The sequence below is a fragment of the Sinohyriopsis cumingii genome, chromosome 16, assembly GCF_028554795.1.
Source record: "Sinohyriopsis cumingii isolate HCF-2022 chromosome 16, ASM2855479v2, whole genome shotgun sequence".
In the NCBI taxonomy this organism is placed as follows: Eukaryota; Metazoa; Mollusca; class Bivalvia; order Unionida; family Unionidae; genus Sinohyriopsis; species Sinohyriopsis cumingii.
The window spans coordinates 15626561-15649753 of record NC_142976.1 but is presented as its reverse complement, the minus strand read 5'-3'; the positions used below and the strand labels follow the sequence as shown (position 1 = coordinate 15649753).

The 23193-nt window shown below is 35.9% G+C and overlaps 1 protein-coding gene across 1 annotated transcript in view; it reads right to left on the bottom strand.

Moving 5' to 3' along the window:
- Positions 1-9971: 9971 nt before the first annotated feature.
- LOC149779982 (uncharacterized) overlaps positions 9972-23193 on the bottom strand; it is a 91878-nt gene continuing 78656 nt past the window's right edge. Inside the window, exons 17-18 of the mRNA XM_089937377.1 lie at positions 11994-12166; positions 9972-10755 (exon numbers count right to left, since the gene is read on the bottom strand). Of these exons, the coding sequence (XP_089793503.1) occupies positions 10319-10755; positions 11994-12166 (610 nt within the window). The 3' untranslated portion in view covers positions 9972-10318. The remainder of the gene's footprint in view (positions 10756-11993; positions 12167-23193) is intronic.

Sequence of the window (23193 nt, the reverse complement as noted above, 5' to 3'; positions counted from 1 at the left end):
AACAAACACTACTGAACAAAGACAGCCTCAGGCGTCGATCATCAGATGATTTCTACACATCAAAACTATCCTCTTTATATTGCCATTTCGATTCATCACTGAACATACTTAACAGAAATTACAGTGGTCTCATACAAGATATTGTCACAGATGAGTTGTTCATCAACTACTATAACATCACATCTGTTTTTTCCATCACATCAGCTACCAATATGAGTCAAAGTCTACGAAATGGAGACAGACGTCTTAAGAAAGCTGCAGATCCAGAACTTTGTCACTTTAAAACGTATCTGAAACCATATCCACTTTGCTATATAAAAGCAAGTGATGTCTCATCTTCTGAACATTTGGTTTGTCTCAGAGACTGCCATCTTATATTTTTCATGGACAATCTGGTCCAGCTCACCATGAAAACTGACCCGCAACCTGGTGAAAGGAGAATAAATCAACTATGCACCCTGCCCATTACAATCAAAGGCATTCCAAAAGATTCAAACGATGTATTAACATGGCATCTTCCACTGTGTGAAGAAAAAGAAGATTGTGCATGCAAGGAAGCACCACCACTGGAAAAAGAAGATCTAGAATGGGTTCTACTAAAGATGACCTCTGATGAAGAGTGTGCTTTTGAACGTTTTCAGCAGCAAGCCAAATGGGGCCTGAAATACATATGGACAAGACTTACATCATTACAGCCCTTCACAAACATTCTAGGCAAAGCGGCTTCGACGGAAAATTCAGAATTTCAGGAAGAAAACATGGATCTAGATGAAAGCTTTTCATCCTTGGCCATTCATGATTTGGAGAAAATGGATAAAATTGGTAATAATGATAGAACTGAAAACTTCCCACTAAACATCTCCAGTGAAGATACAGATCGCATTAATGGAGCCATTACCTCCATTAGATCAGTTGACAGTAATGGGGATACAATCGAGGATATGAAAAACATCCAGGATGATCCAAATGTATCTTGTGATTTGTTACCATATATTGATGTCAGTGATATAGATGAGGAGGATGTACATCCAATGTATAAAGATAAAATGAATAAAAAAGGAAAAGAAGACGAAGAGGAGGAGGAAGAATATTCAAATATTAGGATAAAAGTTGGTGCTAATAAAGATATTCTCCAAGATGTTCAAGCCCTCCTTGAAGAAATACAGATACGATTTATGACAAACAAAGATGAAACTGTTGTCTGCAGTACTGATAGTAGCATACTAGAGTATCAGGATCTAAACAACACACCATCACCGCCACTATTATGTTGCCATCCTCCACCCTCCAGTGGTAGAGATGACGACATAACCACATTGAAAGTGGTTCTCGATGATTTTTTGGAGAAGGCTGAACTGAGTGAAACAAATGATAAGGTTCTGTTTGCACCTGACTACAAGATTGCCAGAAATCTTTTTAAGCTTATAGATGGGAACAAAAAGTATGCAACATTTCTTCCAGAATTTCCAGTACTGCACTTGAGAAAGTCTAAAATCATGAATTTAATATCAGCTTATGAAACATCAGGCCTCATTCATATACTGAAATATATGAGAGATGATGATATTGAAAAAGACTGCAATAAATTGGTAAGTATCGAGAACATCGAGACAGCCACGCGAAATGTTTGGCGATTGTCAGCAGCTTTGCATATCTCGGTTATCATCACGTTTATCAACTCGCTACCACATTCACATGCAGAGGAGCTGGAAAATAATGTGTGTGATCAGGAGTTATCCGTCAGCCAGCTTGAATTGAGATGGGGACAAATGTTGAAAGAATTCATTAAGAAAACATCCACTGAGAATAAAATGTTTTCCCTGCATATTGATATAATGAGGCATTGTGACGAAATTGTAGCCATCGCCGTTGCTGAAAGACTAGGAGGAAAAGATGGGTACAACTTACTACTGGCCGGTGTGAAGTCTTCACTTCCGTTCTCATTCTTAAATGGAGCTTCCAGTTATGCTGGATTTTGCACACGGCTTTTGATAGAACATTACAAATCAAGTCACTTTCACAGACAAAGAAACATGCTCTATTCAGTACCTCTCACAATGGTAGTATTGTCAGGTTTGGATTAGACACTGCTCGAGAGATTGACCACAGAGATGCAAAGAAATGTATTCGACCAGGGGCCACACTAAGCAATGTAATGATAAGGATGTCCACAATAGACGAGCAGAGACAAGTCCATAAAGTAATCCAGTCTGTCATCTCAGGAGAGGATGCTTCAAAGATTAAGCAAGATGAGAAAAAAGATGAAGAGATAGCATCCAAAATTTCAGAAAGGTACATGGGAAGAAAAGCCAGTGATAATGACTTGGGCCATATTGTAAGAACAGTTGGTCTGATACATCGAAGAAAGGGAATGTCATCAAGTTTTGATCCCATTCTAAGAAATGTATATCACAAGGAGAATCTAGAGGTTCAGCAAGAGATGTTAGATTCAACCACAGAAGAGATAGGAACATTCATGATTCACAGATATGCAGCAAGAGAGTGTCTATTGGGTATGACACTTAGTGATTGTCCTAACATTGAATTGATAAACGGACCCAAACATCTCATTAACAGAATAAAAAGATCAAAAGGGTCAACAATCAAGAGGACTAAAGGCGTACCAAAAAATAGATCATGTAAGAGCATGAAAGGAAAAAGCGAGGAGAAAAGAAAAAGGACAGTAAAGAAGATGACAACGATTGTGGACTGTCTAAGCTCTTCCATGAATACTTGTCAGTCAATCTTTAAGCCAGATGGGACAAAATCATCCACAAATAAATCAGCTGGTGTGAAAAGAGCTCTTCTCGAGTTGATAAAGAAAATATCTGATACCAGAGCTACAAGTGAGCAAAAGGACGATTTGCCAGACTTAGATGAGTTCATCCTAATAGATTTCAAAGCTGTTCCACCGATCATAAAGGAACAAACGAAAGCTTCAGTTGTAGAATTTGCCGGTGTGAAGTTCAAGACATCAGCTTCGACTGGAGACCAGTACTTAGAGTACGTATCAAAGGCAATTCTTCACAAGCTGATAGGACACCTTCCAAATTTACGTCACATTGTTATATGTGAAGAAAAATATTCCTTCACACCAGACACACTAAAAGCACATACGAGAAAAATGCGGGATTCTAAAGGAAAAATATCTATCTTACATTTGAAGGAAGAAAAAGAGGTGATCAGTGAAGATACATTTCACAAGCCCTCTGTTGTGGGAACAGCGACCGGCAAGAAACTTGTAAGTTCCTATTTAGGCAATCACATTGATCAGCTTCTTCTTAAGCAAAATATTATACTGGATATAGACAGTGAAGCTCTGCTGACAGCATGTCATTGCCAAGAGGTCCCCTGCACATGTTGTCCTTTCACAACACCACTGAGAGTTCGATTTACTTCCGAATCAGGAATTGTTGGTATGGAGAAGCTGTCTAACATCAGGCAGAGAAAGGGAGAAGCAGAAATGGCTCAACTTGATTGGATGAAAGAGCTTGATGCTGAATTGTCTGATGGAGATTCTGTTGTCAACTATGTATCATCAGCTGATATCGGCACAGTCCTAATTCACCTATTTGGTATCAGTCTCCACTGGAAAAGAAACCAAACTGGAACCTTTATACGCCCTGTTTATGTTTGGCTACAGAAACAAAAGCCTGAGCTGTACAACATTTCCAAAATCATAGAAAGTATTGAAAGATACTTCAATAAGAAGTATTCGGCGGCTCTGATTGCCATCATTTTGTGCATGGGAGGAAATGACTTTTTGTCACGACATTATGGAATTTCACACGAAAAGATTTTAATGAAAGCCATTGACAATCAAGGTCTTGAGCTTTTCAAACTTTTTCACATGGAAATCCATGAGACAGATGAGTCAGTTTCATCCATAATGCTAAATATTGATGCATACATGTCCTTTTTAAAGGATTTGTACTGTCCAAAGATCTACAATGCAGCTGCATTGTCCTTTGAAGGAGTAAGGCAAATGACAATCAAAATGCCTGGGAAAGAATTCCGACATCCACAAACATGGATGCCCCCGGAAAGTGCCCTGAGGAATTTAGGAAGCCTTATTCAAGTTCAGATAGATTATTTATTGACTATATGGTGTCATGAGGCCGCTTTGCCAGATCTTCTTCGATACTGTTGTATTTCCATGTGTCCAGACGGTGAAGTTTATTACAGTTTTGGAGATGATGTTCATGTATCTGACAAAGAACAATTATTATCAATACCAGAGGAGCTACTCCAGGCTCTCTTCCTGTGTACACCTGAAACACGTGCACATCAAAGAAACGTGCCTTGCATGATACACCATGCAAACAGAATCCGAGAAAACGACAGCCTCTAATGTCAACTCCAAGGTAAGCATACAAACATTTTTAACTCAACAAATTTCTTTTTTCTCTCTTTCTCTTTCTTTTTGGGTTCTCTATGAACAAGCTGTGCAGTTGAATTTGAATTGTAATTAAGCACACCACACATGCATACATGTACATTGCCGTTATACACAGTTTAAATTATTCTATTTGATCATAAAATGCTTCAGTAAGGTTTATCAGATTCATAAAATAAACAAAATTATTTTAAACCATTTTAAATGTATAGCTACTTCTCATAGATTTCTGCTTCTCATTTTTCCTGGCAACATCTTTGAAAGAAAAACTGTTAACTTAGCCGCTAAATATCGGGAAAATTTGTACTGGATTGTTTTGGTCAAACGTCACATATCAAATGGCCAATTGTAGATCAATTTACATTTTATCAACATCAGTACTTATTTTCCTCAGTAGATACATTCTTCTTGGGACAAAAACTTTGCATGCATCTATGTGTTAATTATCCGTATTAAACTGATTTATATACCTTACCGTGGTGCATCTATATATACAGTTTTGAGGAACCCATAAATCGCATTCCATCAAGATCTATTTTTGAATCTAAGTTTCATTGTTTACCATACAGCAGTGTACTTGGATGAATTTGTGTTCTTTTCCAGAAAGATGAAGTTTTCCTAGCGATCAGCAACCAGACGTTGTAAAACACAACAAATAATGTACTACAGGACTTAGAAAGGAATGATGAAAATATTGAATGGCCATTAAAGTCCAATGCAATTCAGATAGGATAACGACTCATACCTTAAAAAGGAATTCATATAAAATGGAAATAACACACAATGTGGACAGTGTACCCCATAGGGCAGCGTTTTGAACAGTTGTAAATACTATGCTCAAATAATTCTAGGATCTTGTAATAAGCATGGATAGACGCATAGTTGATATCGTACCATAGATGTTACCTCTGATGTGTTCTGGTTCGGATGTATGAAATGTTTATGTAAACTTTGACAATACTTTTAATTTACATATCATCATTTGGAAAATAAATATCAAGTTTGTTCACTGGACTTTATAAATTTACAGTGCAGTCTGCAATAGATTTTAAACATATTTTGTACAAAAGTATTACAGTAGAAGAGTCATATGTAAAAATGGGGCATAGCAAATGATTTTTTCATAAGTTCATGTGTTTACCATCTTAGAATTTCTAAAGTATTATGTGATATTTTTTTTAAAAATGCACATTCATTGAAATTAAAAAAGCAGGTGCATTATTCTTTGAGACCGACAAATTACAATGTGGGATGTAACAACATTTATATGGATTATTCATAAAACCATATAGAATGTTTCTATGTGGCTGGAAGAAAAAAATCATATGAAGTAATAAGCCTTTATAGTACAGTAATGAAATGCATATAAAACGACACTCATTATATTGTCCAAACACTTGCTTCATTTGCAATATTTGGAGGTTCTGTGAACTAATAACCGGGTTCATACAGCAGTTTACACCAGCCTGGAAGAACTCATCAGGCTCACACAGGCATGGGCTTGGGATCTTAATAGCAGAGGGCCATTCAGCTGGGGTGTCATATTACCTTGGATAGAAACTATCCAAATTTTTGGGGCCTGTCCTATGAGTATATAGATTAGTAACAGCTGTAAGTTTACGTCGGATATCACACACACATATACACACACTGTCTCTCCAAATTTATGTTTCACTGTTTAATAATTGGTCAAATATTTCTTCCGTATTACAATACATATTGCGTTTTACTCAGTAAACATGTAATGCTTAAGAGAAAAGGAAGAATCTGATGACCACTGAAATGAAATAAAATCCTTCAAGTGTCACTCAGTAAACCGAAGTTCCCTCATAGATTTGTGACACAGATTTTGACAAAGGTCACAAATTCTTACCTTCTAGACTTTCAAATGAATCATCATCGGTGATTTGTTGTCTTATCATTGTATCATTTAACTTGCTGTTCTTGTAGATATACTGATCACTCTATATTCTTCAAAGAAAAAGTTTGCCAGAAATCCAAATTAAATGACCTCTGTCGACATGAATAGTCTTCCATGCAAGCCTTATGCCGCTTTGAAATGAACAAAATATATTTCTTCTGTGTATCTAAGCGGTTTGTTCATCCACGGTTGCTGACGTCAAATATATGACGTCATCGGCAAACATAATTAATTATAAGAGAACTATTTGCCAAAACTTGACTGTCCAGTGTGTCTCTTGGACCGCAGCGGCGATGAAAATGGTAGTAGTATTAGTACTAATAGTTGGATGTTCATCCCACTTAAATTCGTTAATGTTGTCAATGTCGTGTACATAATCATCAGCGGCGTAGTCGTCATCATCATCATCATAATCATCATTACTGCCACCAGCACCATCATCATCATCATCATCATCGTTGTTGTTATTGTTGTACCTCTTTTATACTGTTGACGCAATTGAAATGTTATTCTCTTTATTCCACCATCAAATCCTGCTATCGAGGTGAAGGGATATCCAGAGGTGGCGTTAGGAGTACGCGGGGCATAGAGCCGACCATGACCGCGCGGGGCCAGAGTATCGGTATATCGATTGGTATGCTACTGCAAACACTGATTATGTCTAGATTAGATCAACTTTCGCGATTTGGCGCACGAATTTACTTTTTTCATTATTCATTAAAAAAAATCATGTTTGTGGACAACGGGTTTTTTTAATCGAAATAATAGCATGACGATAATGCCTTTGGCCTAATAAACTGATTATTATTGTCAGTTTTCAAATAACATGAAGACACGAATTAACAACAGTTTTATCAAATTCTTCTCTTCTCGTTTCTTAGCTTTTGCTGCACATGATTCATACTTGCGAAATCTATATCGGTCCCTTCCACTCATGGCATCGACGGCGAAATGGCGAAACCACTTTGAACCACTATTAGAGACCGCCGTAAAGCTGAGAGGCTCTGGCTTTCGACCAAACTTACTATTCATAAGCAAATCTATGAAGCCGCTAAGAAGAATGTCACAAATATAGTCCATGCAGCGAAATCAGCCCACTACACTACTAACATCATGGAAAGTTCCAGCTGCAAAGAGCTCTTCGAGATTACTAACAAGCTAATGTCAAGGAACAAATCAACACCACTTCCAACTACCTTCTCTCCAGTCGACCTTCCGGACATGTTTGCAAATTTCTTTCGTGACAAAGTACAAACCATTAGAGATAAGCTTTACACCACAATTTCAATTGACTCGTCGTCACCATACAGTTGGGATACAGAATTTGAGCGGCAACCGTTAGTAGCATTTGAAACTGTCTCTATGGATTTCGTACGTTCACTCCTGATGAAGAGTGCAAAAAGTCATGTGAACTTGATCCAATTCCAATATCACTGCTGCTTGAGTGCTTAGATCCAGTATTGCCTTCACTAACTGATGTTATTAATACCTCTCTCTCATCCGGGGAATTCCCATCATTTTTCAAAACTGCCATTGTAAAGCCTTTGCTGAAGAAACCATCACTAGACCATAACGATTTAAAGAACTGCCGCCCAGTTTTTAATCTCCCATTCATATACAAAATCTTAGAAAAATTTGTTCTATCCCAGCTTGTATCTCATCTAAATTCAAACAGTCTTTTTAGCAATGTACAATCTGCATATCGCCCTTACCACAATACTGAAACTACTCTTCTAAAAGTAGTTAATGACATTCTCTCTGCATTGGATAGCGGAAAGATTACAGTCCTCACCCTCCTTGATTTGTCTGCAGCATTTGACACAATAGACCATGATATATTAATTCACGTCTCCAGCATGTATTTGGCATTCATGATACAGCATTACTGTGGTTCAAGTCCTACTTGGTCAACAGGACACAATTTGTATCTGCAAATGGAATACACCAGTTGATCTATGTTGTGGTGTTCCACAGGGGTCTGTTCTTGGACCTGTTCTCTTCATTCTGTACACTTAGTCGCTCTCAAGTGTCATAGATCATCATCCAGTATCTCACCAATTGTACGCTGATGACACCCAAATATACAAATCTAGCCACCCAATTGAAGTTGATACTACCATCCAAGGTGTAGAGAGGTGCATTTCTGATGTGAAATCATGGATGACATGTAACAAGCTGCAGATGAATGATGATAAAACTGAGGCCATTCTGATCACAACACAAAGACTTTCTCATTCACATCCTTTACCTAAGACAATAAATATCAGCAACACCAACATTAAATTCACACAATCAGTACGAAACCTTGGTGTTACTCTGGACAGTCCTCTCACATTGCACCAACATGTCATGAACATATGCAAGGCTGCATATCTTGAGCTGAGACGCATCAGCTCAATTCGCAAATATCTTTCAGTTGATGCCACTAAAACATTTGTGTGTTCATTAGTACTTTCAAGACTGGACTATTGTAACTCAATTCTGTCTGGTTCATCTCCATATCTGCTCCAGAAACTTCATAAAGTTCAAAATACAGCTGCTTGGATCATACTTAGAGTACCACGATCAGAACACACCTCCCCGCTGCTCTGCACCCTACACTTGCTATCCATTCGATCCAGGATCAAACACAAAATTTGTTCTCTGTGCAACGTTTCACTGTTGGACTCTAGTCCAACATACCTATCCGACCTCACCCATGTGTACACACCAGCAAGATACTTACGCTCCTCTTATGACAATTGTATACTCATTATTCCCGCTATGAAAACAAAGTCATATGGACAGCGTTCTTTTGCAAACCAGGGCCCAGCAACGTGGAATGTATTGCCCACTGAACTTAGACACAAAGACACAGTGATCACATTCAAGAGGGCTCTCAAAACTCACTTATTTCGACTGCAAGAACAAACTGAAAGACCTAATAATGTTTCCTACCTGAAATATTCTCAGCATGTTTTTGTATTTTTTAATGTTTTTCTAACATCATGGTGTTTGTTTTTGTAATATTATTTTGTTTTTTTATCTTATAGGTGTTGTCTAATGTTGTAAAGCGCTTAGAGCTTCTAAAGATTAGGCGCTATACAAAGCCCTCATTATTATTATTATTATTATTATTATTATCATATGCAGGTCATATATACGTTCAATATCGATTATTTTAGTAATGGGTGTCATTATTTAGAATTGAATTCTCAATACCTTTAAATGGATATTATTAATTTATTTGGATCCTCATATATCCATATTTATTTGGAAGGTCATTGTTTACAAGTGTCGAGAAGTACCTACTCTAAAATCAATGCTAAAGTACGTGGACATTTCTGGACGAGATCAAGTTGCAGGTGTAATCAAGTAAAATCTGGAATGCATGTCGCGCACTGTGATGTCACAATGAAAGCTACGTATGCTGATAAATAAATTCATACTACCCTATATTGTGATAATTAGACTCGATGCGCCCTTTTTCTTGACACGGTTTTGTACCTGACCACTATTGTAAAAGTCCATTACGATCGATCATTTTCGTTAGAAACTTTGATGATGATAGTTACGGTGCAGTGCTGTCATTAAGTAGAATTGAATCGACTTAGGTTAAACAAAATAAGACTTAAATTGTAAAACAACAATGTATATTTAATTTAAGACGTGTAAATGTGCATACATGACCTGTGTGAATTTTACTATAATACTGGCTGTTGATTCTTATATTAGAGAATTCTAATTTCATCACGTTCAGTCATAAGTGAAATTGTGTGATCTTCAAACCCATACTGTATCTAAGGCTAGGCATAACCTACACATGGAACTTATAAACAATATTTAATGGATCTCTTCTTGGATTTTCATTTATAACTTTCAAACCGGCTTCTTGGATAAAATCAATAAAACAAAATGTACCAATAAATATTCATTTGAACTGTATTAACGATGGCCATTTGGTCACCAATTGTGACTGGAAGTCCTGTTTAATTTAGCTATTGCAGATTCATATGCGTCCATTAGATTTTGGGTTTGGAAACACTTCGGTTCCCTCGCCTCTTTTTTGTTTCCTTGACACCGGCTGTTTTTTCGTTTGGAATGTCATCAAGCAGCTTACTCAGTCTTCGAACTCTGGGCTTCTCCCCTTCAACATGACCTTCGTTATGGGAATATGAATCTAGTGCAGTCTGTGACGATGGTAGGCTACTATGCATTCTCTTCGATCTGTCTTGTTCCCCTACGACCAGAGAATCTGCACGGGTGAAATGTTGTAATCGGCCATCGCCACTTTGTTTACGCGATCGCATTGGTGACCGCAAATGGGTGGGACTCTCCTTCTGTCTTTTAGCCATGTGTGTCTCTTCTCGTTCTCGTTCTACATCATACGCATCCTTCGAACAGATGAAATATCGTATTCCCTCCATAATGCTGAAAGTTATTCTCATGCTTTCTTCCACTGAAATATAGAATATTTCAAAAGTGGGGACAAGATAACCACTAACACAAACTCAGTCGAGGCAGTTAACAATAATGGCCAAAACAGTCTTGTAGTATTGAATTCTAGTATAAGGGAAAACCAGTCTAACATAAGACGTGTCTGCTAAAAGTTGCGTAATTTTCTATTTTCAGGTGAAATTTGAAAGGCGAATGTTTTATTTCATTACAGTATACTGTCCAGTCATAAATTATAGTTTACATGACATGAGGTATCTGACCTTAATTGTATAATACAGTTGATTTTTGTGTGAAGACATTTGAATCTTACAACAGTCTTAACACGGTGCTTCTCGATCTAGCGTTGTATAAGGTACCGAAAATACAGTTTTAATTACCTTAACTATAAAAAGCATGTATTTATCTTAAAATAAAATGCTATCTACCTATCTTAATTCATTCACTAGACACCATTAAGCTTTTCTGTAGGACTTAATTTTACTATAGTAGGAGCAGATTAATTGCAAATCAAACTGGATAAAAATTCGACACTTTCTTCAATCCCGTAAGAAAGAAAATTCTTAATATATCATTAGACATGATTAATTATACATTACCTTTAATTTGGTCTAAAAAAAACCTACATGTGTATGGTACTGTGCAATAAAAACAAATTTCACTCTACCTCCCAGCCGTTTCATAATACTGGCCAATTATTCAATACATCTAAAGATTTTCCACCCTAAGGATTAAAAAAACACAGGCATTTTTGTATTATCTCAGAAGTATATACTTCTTCATTCGTGCCAAGTTATTCGTCTATCGCGTGAAGAGAGCTGTTATTAGTATTCTATGTCTAGCTGATGCGTGTGCATTGCCAAATTAAAGTGGGACACAGGGAGCACGTGTCCCTGGTCCCACTAGTCACAGTGACCCCAGGTTGCCGTCGATAAAATTACATGTGTTGGATTAAAACATATATGTCTCTAAACATTCCGCTAATCAGCCTAATATAGCGAAAATAATTATAACCATATAAAGGAAAGTTTAGAGACTGCTTTTTGAGTGTATTTGCAGATGAATATCTTAAGTGCCCTAGCCACCCTCCCCCAACCGAAACCCCGCTCCTCCACCACTAACCTTAATCTGCGTCTGTGCGTGTGCATCTTCTAACCTAATAATGCAATGAAATGGTAAAATTGCTCATATGCAGCTTATAAGAAATTTTCGCTATTGTCCTGAAAGAAAATCGTATCTCACATGAAGTGACGGCGCCATGTATTATTGTGACGCAATCATCCTTGATATGGAGATAATCGGGGAAGGATTCATTCTTATGAGGCGAAATGGTTGGTAAGGCTCTCGTTATCTTCTTGTATAAACGTAGGAAATATTCCTCTGGAAGAGTACCGGCAAGCTCCTGTCGACAGAATCTGCAACAATAAATGATTGACTAAACTCGGGTATTTAATCCAACTGTTTCAAAACTCTTGAATTTCGGGGTTTATTCTCCATTAGCAGCAAGTGCTATTTCCTTGCTCTTCTGGTTAGTCTATATAAGACATTGTACTGTGCGCACAACGTCATCTAACGTCAAGAATAGTCTTTATAAAACAATGTACTGTGCACCACAACGTCATCTAACGTCAAGAATGGTCTATATTAAACAATGTACTGTGCGCCACAACGTCATCTAACGTCAATAATAGTCTATATAAAATAGTATACTGTGCGCTACAACGTCATCTAACGTCAAGAATAATCTATAAAAGCAATGAACTGTGCGCCACAACGTCATCTAACGTCAAGAATAGTCTTTATTATATGCTCATTTTTTCCCCGTTAACTTTACATTGTCAGAATCGTTCAATATTCCCCGATACTGAACGCGCGCGACAATACACATATAGCATTCACGTGAATAAAGGAACTACTTTCTATTGTAAACAAACAATGACGCAGACCCACTTTTGATTTGTAAACAATTCATATACACTCGCGTAAGAGGCTATTTACGTTGTGGTTGTTTAAATTTGTTTCTGAATGAGCTAAAACATGTTTCGTGGATTGCAAATAAACCAAGTTGTTTTGGCACATTCCGCGTTGATACAATGTTACGGATTTAGGCTAGCTACATTATATAAAAGACGGAAGATTATAGGTCCTTACAAATAACATACAAGTGACAAGGCAAATACTGTCTTCTTTATCTGGTGATAAGAATGGCAAAATAAAATATACTCACAGTTTTACATCCTGAATTTCCTCAAAATGTTTTTTCTTAATTCTGCAAATCCGAATTACATGAGCCATGTCATAGGTTTTCAATCTGCATTACACATTTCGAAATTGTGCTGTAATTTCGATGATAATTGCAATTGCATCCTCCTTACTGCACTCAAAATGAAATAAGCATTAAATTCCATAGCGTCTTTTTGATAATTGCAATTGAAAGGCTTCATATTTTTCCCACGTTATGATTTCAAACATTCAATGACAGAAACAGAAACACATTTGCAGACGTAAACACGCTTCTCCCGCGCCACTTCAATCCGATCTATATTATGTATAATTTGCACAGATGAATCCAGTCCAAAATCACAAACTTTCGTCGAATCGAAACAAAATACCAAACTATATTCATTCCAGATCAAATGGAAAAGTTGTTGCAATGCGCATTCATTCACAATATGACTGCAACTTTCAATTTAAACTAGACACGCCATTTTCTTTCGAAAGTTATGTCGAGCGCGCGACTAAGTTCAAATTTATCTGGGCGGAGTTATGTGCGCATTAATAATGATGTCATTGTGTAATGACAAATCTGCGCTTGTGTATTTAGTTTGGAATACGGCATTCATTCATTTACGTTATTTCTTGTGGTGTATTTTGTTTATATAATTAAACCTTAAACTCGTTTTGTCGGAAGGATATACTGCACTCACAAGTTCGTGCAGTATTCCATCGCAAAACTCCTTCATATTTTCCCATACTAATGCAGCAACCTATAATTATTATATGCTCATTTTTTTCCCCGTTAACTTTACATTGTCAGAATCGTTCAATATTCCCCGATACTCAACGCGCGCGACAATACACATATAGCATTCACGTGAATAAAGGAACTACTTTCTGTTGTAAACAAACTATGACGCGGCGCACTTTTGATTTGTTTTGTCGAAAGGATATTCTGCACTCACAAGTTCGTGCAGTATTCCATCGCAAAATTCGTTCATATTTTCCCATAAAAATGCAGTAACCTATAAATATAAAACAATGTATTGTGCGCTACAACGTCATCTAACGCCAAGGATGGTCTATATAAAATAATGTACTGTGCACCACAACGTCATCTAAAGTCAAGAATAGTCTATCAAAACAATGTACTGTGCGCTACAAGGTCATCTAAGGGCAAGAGTAGTCTTCATTATATGCTCAATTTTGTCTCCGTTAACTTTACATTGTCAGAATCATTTGAGTATTACCCGATACTGAACTCGCGCGCCAATACGCATATAGCATTCACGTGCATAAAGGAACTACTTGTTTCTTGTAGTGTATTTTGTTTATATAATTAAACCTTACTTAGAATTTAAAAAATGAGCATATAATAAAAAGGTTACTGCATTTGTATGGGAAAATATGAATTCGTTTTGTCGGAAGGATATACTGCACTCCCAAGGTCGTGCAGTATTCCATCCCAAAACTCTTTCATATTTTCCCATACAAATGCAGTAACCTATACTTATAAGCTAAAATAATTATTCTACCTAATGCTTAATTATATTAACAAAATACACTACACGAAACAAAGTAACTGAATGTGTGCCGCATTCCAAACTAAATGCACAAGTGCATATTCATCATTACACAACAACAACAACATTATTACTGCGCATATTACACCACCTAGATAATTTAGAACTTAGACGCGCTCGACATAATTTTCGAAAGAAAATGGCGTGTCTAGTTTAAATTGAAATATGGAGTGATATTGTGAAGGAATGCGCATTGCAACAACTTTTCCATTTGATCTGTAATGAATAGATTTTGGTATTTGTTTCGATTCTACGAAATTTCGTGATTATGGGCTGGATTTAAATGTGACAATTCCACATGAAATACATGAGATTGAAGAAGCGAGGGAGAAGCGTGTTGACCTCTGCAAATGTGTTTCTGCTTCTGTCACTGAATGTTTGAAATCATAATGTGGGAAAATTATGAAGCCTTTCAATTGTAATTATCAAAAAGACGCTATGAATGTAATACTTATTTTATTTTGAGTGCAGTAAGGAAGATGTAATTGCACTTATCATCAAAATTACAGTACAATTTCGAAATGTGTAATCAAGATTGAGAACCTATCACGTGGCTCATGTAATTCGGATTTGCAGAATTAAGAAAATACGTTTTGAGGAAATAAAGGATGTAAAACTGTAAGTATATATTTTTGCCATTCTTATCACCAGCTAAAGAAGATAGTATATGACTTGTCACTTGTATGTTATTTGTAAGGACCTTACATTGCGTCTGGTATATACTGTATCTAGCCTAAATCCGTAACATTGTGTCAACGCGGAATGTGCCAAACCAGCTGGTATGTGGCAGTCCAGGAAACATCTGTTTTAGTTCATTCAGAAACAAATTTAAACAACCACAACGTAAAGAGCCTCTTACGCGAGTGTACATGATTTGTGTACAAATCAAAAGTGCTGGCGTCTGCGTTCATTATTTGTTTACAATAGAAAGTAGTTCATTTGTACACGTGAATGCTATATGTGTATTGTCGCGCGGATTCAATATCGGGTAATACTGCACGATTCTGACAATGTAAAGTTAACGGGGAAAAAAATGAGCATATAATAATAAAAAGGTTACTGCATTTGTATAGGAAAATATCAACTCGTTTTGTGTATGGATATACTGTACTCCCAAGGTCATGCAGTATTTCCATTCTAAAAACTCGTTCATATTTTCCCATACAAATACAGTAACCTATAATTATTATATGCTCATTTTTTTCTCCGTTAACTTTACATTGTCGCAATCGTTCAGTATTTTACGATAGTGCATGTCTTCATATTGCACTCACGCGGAGGACACCTGTGCCCAGTAGTGTATTAGGGACTACTTTTTTTAAACAAATCATGTACTCTCGCGTAGCAGACGCTTTACGTTTTGGTTGATTAAATATGTTTCTGAATGAACTAAAGCAGCTGTTTCGTGGACTGCCAAAAACCAGCCGATTTGCTATATTCCGCGTTAACTTTTTTGATACAATGTTTCGGATTTTGGCGATAGACGCCAGATTTTATAAAACTGCTTGGTGCCTACAAATAACATGCAAGTTATAAAGGCATAAATTGTCTACTTTAGCAGGTAATACGAATGGTAAAAAATATACTTACAGTTTTACATTCTGAATTTCCTCAAAATGTACTTTCTTAGTTCTACAAATCCGAATTACATTAGCGATGTCATGAGTTCTGAACCTTGATTACACATTTCGAAATTGTACTGTAATTTCGACTATATTCCAAGTGCAATTGCATCCTCAAAATGAAATAAACATTAAATTCAATAGCGTATTTTTGATAATTGCAATTGAAACATTACATATTTTCCTACATTATGATTTCAAAAGTCAATAACAGAACAAACACACTTGATGATGTAAACACGCTTCTTCCGCGCTGCTTCAATCCGATGTATTTCATGTACAATTTGCATAGATGAATCCAGTCCATAATCACGAAATTTCGTAGAATCGACAAAAATACCAAAATATATTCATTTCAGATCAAATGGAAAACTTGTTGCAATGCGCATTTATACACAATATGACTCCAACCTTCAATTTTAAGTAGACAAAAACGCCATTTTCATTCGAAACTTATGTCTAGCGCGCGACAAGTTCAAATTTATCTGGGCGGGGTTATTTGCGAATTAATAATGTTGTTGTGTAATGATGAATCTGCGCTTGTGTATTTAGTTTGGATAATTTATATAATTAAGCCTTAGCTAGAATAAGAAAATGAGCATATAATAAAAAGGTTACTGCATTTGTATGGGAAAAATGAACTCGTTTTTTCGAATGGATATACTGCACTCACAAGTTCGTGCAGTATTCCCTCGCAAAATTCGTTCATATTTTCCCATACAAATGCAGTAACCTATAAATATAAAACAATATACTGTGCGCCACAACGTCATCTAATGTCAAGAATTGCATATATATATATATATATATATATATATATATATATATATATATATATATATATATATATATATATATATATATATATAATCCATGTTGGGTTTTGGACCCAGACGAAAAAATCCCAGTAAAGGGGTTACATTATTTGTCTCTCCACGATGCTTGCTTCGTGGGGAGACATATAATGTAACCCCTGGATTGGGATTTCCATATCTCGATCCAAAACGCAAAATAGTTTCCTTTAAAATCAAAAGAAGTCTTCACTAGTGTAATATAGTTCACTTCCAGATGTTTACATGCGGCTCATTAATACAAATATCTTAATGATGGCTGTGGTGTGACCGTTGCATCAGGAGTACACAGTTTATACGCGTGAGCAAAGAAAAATAACAACATAGAACGTCGCATAGTAATGAGGTATTTTCACATTTAATGTATGGATGTTATATTAAATTAACAATAAATAATTAATATTTATGACAAGAAACTGTTTTATTTTCATCAGTTCCAATTGTTAAAAGTTGTATTGTAAATAATGAAACGATACTGGGTACTCAGCTCTACTGTATTTGTACTTAGTACAAGCTTTAAAGAAGAGTAACATGTTGCATTAGATTATTCATAGGTAATTAGTGATCTGTGTCACTATCGTATAGAACTCCTTTTCTTTGGAGGAGGTGAAACTGTTTGTGACATAATTGTGTTGTCCTTAATAATGATAGTAAAAATAACCCCGTGTATAAAAGACCCTCCAAATACGGACCCTAGCGGGTAATAATGTGCTAAACTTTCAAGTTCACGGATTCTTTGAAAAATGACTTTTCTGTCTTGGAAATATGGCAAGTGCTACAGTAAAATTTGCTTATGGATTAATGTTTTGACGGATAAATGATTCATTCTTGCTGGTAAGTGCATTATTTGCCATTAAATATTGTAGGTATATTTTTGATTCAACTGGGGCACAATGGAGACGCTTAACAAAATTAGACTAAAGCGTGTTTGACATAACACATTTCTGGCTGTTACTAAGTTTTCTGTAGTTGTTAAGAGAGTTGGGAGGCTATGAAGTGTATAGGTCTATAGTCTATGTGCATGGATAAGTGTTTTCTGTCAAAGTTCATTTCACACAGCAATGAGAATTTTATCTTATCTGTAGCACAGTCAATTTTCAGGTTAGCGTCATTAAATGTAGCTAACAGTATATAATTTGTTTCACAATAAGTATTTAAAACCAATTAGGTACCTTTAGCTACATTTAATGACGCTGATTAAAAATTGTATTGAGCTAGGCCTGCATATAGATAAAATTGACCATGCTGTGTGGAACGAACTAACATAATACCAAAAAGCTCTACATCGTGTGCGTGTGTTTCTTTCTCTCTCTCGAGAAATGTTTTTGAATGGTGTGTTCTCAAAGATGGATTGACCTTAAGCTACTATGTTTTTGTTATATATTTGTTGTTGCTGTTTGATTTTAGAACAACTACGTCAGGTACAGCAGAAGACATCAAGGTTTTCTTTTTTAAAAAGTAGTTCTAAGCGCGTGGATATCTTGACTGAGACGACTGGTCTGAGATGACTAGACTGAGATAGCAAATGTAAAGTTAGCAAAACAGCTAGATTTCTCTGTCGCATGGGTGGGAAAAACAATGGACTGTGCGCCACAACGTCATCTAACGTCAAGAATAGTCTATATAAAACAATTTACTGTGCGCAACAACGTCATCTAACGTCAAGAATACTGTATGTAAATTTAAAAACTTATTTTCTTGAGTAATCAGCGTAACATAAATAGAACGTTAGCAAATTCTTACAATAATTTAGTTCTGGTCATTAAAGATCATTTGATCTTAGATCCGTCAACGCATCGATAATAGAGACAAGTACCAGTCTAATGGAGCCTATATTTACAACACAGACGTGGAATCAGTCTGGTAAAGAATAGGCCAGAAAAGATGTCACAAGTATCAAACAGCGCTAAACCTAATGTTGTTACATGAAAGAATAATACAACATTTTGTTTCACACATGGCATAAATGTGACATTTGAGGTTGATATATTTAAAAGCACAATACAATAAAAATGCAAACTAACATATTATTAAATATTGTTCAGGGATTAAAACGTGTCATGTGTAATACTGATAAATTTGCACTGAGTTTGAACACATCAAATATATTACAGCCTTAAATAAATAACTCTTAGAATTTGCATGGAAGCTGAGAGTTATATACGTTAGACGAACAAGTCTTGATGCGCCAAACTCTATTATTTTCTGACATTACTTGCCGTGGCACAAAACGACCATGCAGAGAAAAGTTCCGCTATAAACTTTCTGCATGAATGTGTTTGCAGTTCCACAGGAGTTCATCATCCATTGGACTAATCTCAATCGAGTCAGAGGGGAATTACTTATAAACAGTAATTGTTTGAAAAGACTTGATTCAATAAAACCAATGAAATGGAATCAGACATCCGCTTCAAATAATTAAATCTTCCATTTGCCAATGCTATGTATATTTAATTTGCATTGTTTGTTATTTTAGTTTTTGTATAAATTATTTTTATTTCATTATCTGCTATTGATAATGTAACCTTGTCCAAAATCAAGTCCATTTTTCTACCTGACCTAACTCATTGGTTTTGGTTTCGTAAACGATACGTTTATCTAGATCTAAATCTAGAACTTTGGAAATTCCCCATGAAATGCCGGGTCTATCTATTGTTTGCTGCATTTTACATTATAATTTTAGTAATAGACTTCTAATTAAAACTAAGTGTTCTTTTGTAAATATTATGAACCTTCCAGGAGGAAAGATTCCGCAAGGTAATAGGTGTTTTTTATATCGAAAATGCCAATTGTGACCTGAGGTCAGATATAGGTCTATATAATCTTTTCTGTCTTTCTAGAAATCAGTTATTCGTGTTATAAGATCTTGAGGTAGAATCATTTGTATTATTGGTGTGTTCAGTAGTTCATTTGCTCTGGAATTCATTTTCATGAAATTATCTATTCACTGGAATACAAAGTGCTCTTAAAATGACATTCTTGGAAGTAGATACTTGAATTTATACTGTATATGTAATTCTAGGACTATTTTGACTACAATTCGCCATAGTTCATTTCTAAATACATTTTTCAATTTGAATTCTAGGGAAATACATTATTTTTTTACTTTTAAAAAGCTTGATGCTCTTCTCACTCTTTTCTATTACTTATTTTAAGGCCAGAAAGTTGCAATGCATGCCGTGAACAATCCAGATTTCTACGGGCAGGAACATCTTGCATCGAATATGTCGCTATACAGCTTTTTCATTGTCAGTGAACTTAATGTCAGAAAATAATTATAAGCGACCGAGTACGCGTGCTACAGTCCTTGCCTATTCTATATGCATAACTCGGCTTCACAAGAAATAACGAAGGCAAACATTTACAACGGACTATTTCTCAAAGATAGCCAAAGACTAATGATGAATTGGTCGATTATATCATATAACTTAAAACTTTTCAACATTTATTGCAAGCCATACATTTTTGGTTTACGCATCTTGGAGTCATCCCCGCGGCAAGGACTGATCGAAGTATGTCAAATATTTATCCTTTTTGTGCCGAGATTATATTACTACAAGAACCGAGTGCTGTCTTGCGAGTATTGGACAAGATTATGGGGTATGTTTAGACACTAATGAATGTACCTTATATTTGTTTACGGTGATAAATACCACGGTCGTTTTTCACTGTATCGATACTTAGATATTGCAGTCAGTATGGAATGCACGGAAATGCCAGAGTAATCTTGTTATAAATTTAATTATTTTAACAGCATGTTTACATTTCCCATCACAAGAAAATAAAAACTATTATCATTTTACAATACAGTTGTATTTATCACAAATTAGTTTTGAATATTACAAAGACAATTATATTTATGATTCTTTAGTCACATGTTTGACACGTGTCACGTATGCCAGCCTGTTGGTCAAATAGGATGCTGTGAATGATATTCTGGCGAAATCCAACTTTTGGAAATGATCTGGATTTAAATAAGATAAAAGTCATTTATTGTTACTTCCTATCGTATCTTAATGTGTTAAGTACAAGTATTACTTTGCAAGAATTAAAATAATCCTATGACTTTTGGAGAGCAGATTGTTCACTTTTTGAAACTCACCTAATTTCTCAAGAACATAAATTTATTTTCTCCTTTTTCACTAATCTCTTCTTGACTTTCATCAAACGAAGAGGAAGAATATTCCAATTCTGGTTCATGTTCGCTCTGACTGTCACAACGAGTAGCCATGTTGCTAGCCAACTGCAGATTCCTCTTGTGACGTCACAAGCTCGCGCGTGCGTATGGGGTTGTTTACGTAAAGTCGCTCGGTTGTTTCCGTAGAAGTCGCGTTTTGGTGATATTAAGATGGTCATATCTCCCAATCCAGTGAACGAATGTATGTCCTGTCTTCGCAGTGTACTTGAAATGTCCATTTAAATAAGATTACCGAAAGCAGTATATAGCATTCAGGTCTACCTTTAAGTGAGTGTGCTTTATTTTGACTGTCATTCTCTGAGAAATATCTTGCCCGGGTGTTGGTTTCCCACTCAGTTTTCTTGTCTATACAAATGTCAATAATGTAGCTAGTGAATTGCAGGCTATCAGTGTCAACATTTTTTAAAATTATTATTTATAAGCTGTCTAATGTCAGCATATTGACGTTTATAGGGTATCAACTATAATACAAGCTTAATCACCCCACTTCAAGTTCAGTTTTAGATTAAAAAGTATACAACATTTAACATTAACATAGCAAATTAATCTGCTATAATGTACAGACCATTTAAATCTCACGGAAGGTTCTGCGATTTTCATTTGAGCTGAGCGATTTTATTTTATTTTATCTGAAGATAATTGTTTTGTTTTTTTTCTTTAAATAATATAATGGATGCAATATGTCGTGATTCTGCTTTAAATCAGAGCAAAATAATTTTCAGCTGTTGACAGAAATTTTAAAAACACGGGTCAGGTTGGTACCTATCGCGGTGTGCCTACAAATACCGCTGCGCCACGCGGTACAAAATTGTTCGTGGCACCCAGCTCTAATGACTACAATGGTGTGAAGGCATAGTGTATGTGCTCATTGTATTTATGGAGCTGGTTTAACATAGCGTTAAAATGTCATTGTTGAGTGAAGTTTTGGAAACTAATTAAAAGTAAATTATTTGTCAAAGTGGCAGTTTACATAATATTGATACCTATAAGTAATTGTCTTGAATATGATAACCGTGTACCTTATATGCTATTTTTCCTCATTTTTTATTGCAGAAATTACAGTCATACTTAAAGCTTTGTACTCCATTTACATCTGTCATAAGCAAATTACAGCCATACATAAAGCGTTTAACTCCATTGAAATCTATCATAAACAAATTAAGCCATCTTTTCATATTGCCCTTCCATGTTAAAAGTCGTGCAGAATCTTACTTCAGACAACCGCTAATATATCCCAGATATTAAAGAAACATTGTGTTTTCATACAATCTGGGTAAAAGTATTCAGTGCTGTTGGCTGCATAGACACATTGATATTAACGGTAATAAAAAGTCGGATTAAGCATCCAGAGTTACCCTGCACTCACACATATCCAACGTAAGACTCCATACATTGACTTTAAATAATGCATAATCAGCATGGTCGTCATTCTTGGCAAAATATTTTGAACAAAAACTAAACAAACAAACTTGAGAACGTCAGGCCCATTATTGAAGAGCTGAATCCCTCGCATAGAAGAAATCGGAGAGATTATGTGATATCGCGTATCGGACACACATATCTGACGCATGCATACCTCCTCAATGGTGAAGATCAAGCCGAATGTGTACTCTGACGCACGCATACCTCCTCAATTGTGAACCTCGAGATAGTTGTGTACCCTGACAGTGAAACATAGTCTAGTCAAATGCGTCGATCTACACATTGTCAGAAAAAGTATTTTAACCCGGGCTGCTTGAAGAAACTGTATGAGGATGTACCAGCAACAGTCCTCCAGCAATCCCTGCGTAACTTGCATCTATAGATATTTTGAAGGATTTAGTGAAATCTAGAGCTGAAAGAACTGCTGCACTTTTGAGTATGGCCGTTAACTTATCAAAAGCCTCCTGACATTTGTCTGACCAGTGAAATTTGGCCTTCTTACTTAACAGATTGGTCAGGGGCTCGGCAATATTGGAAGAATCAGAACAA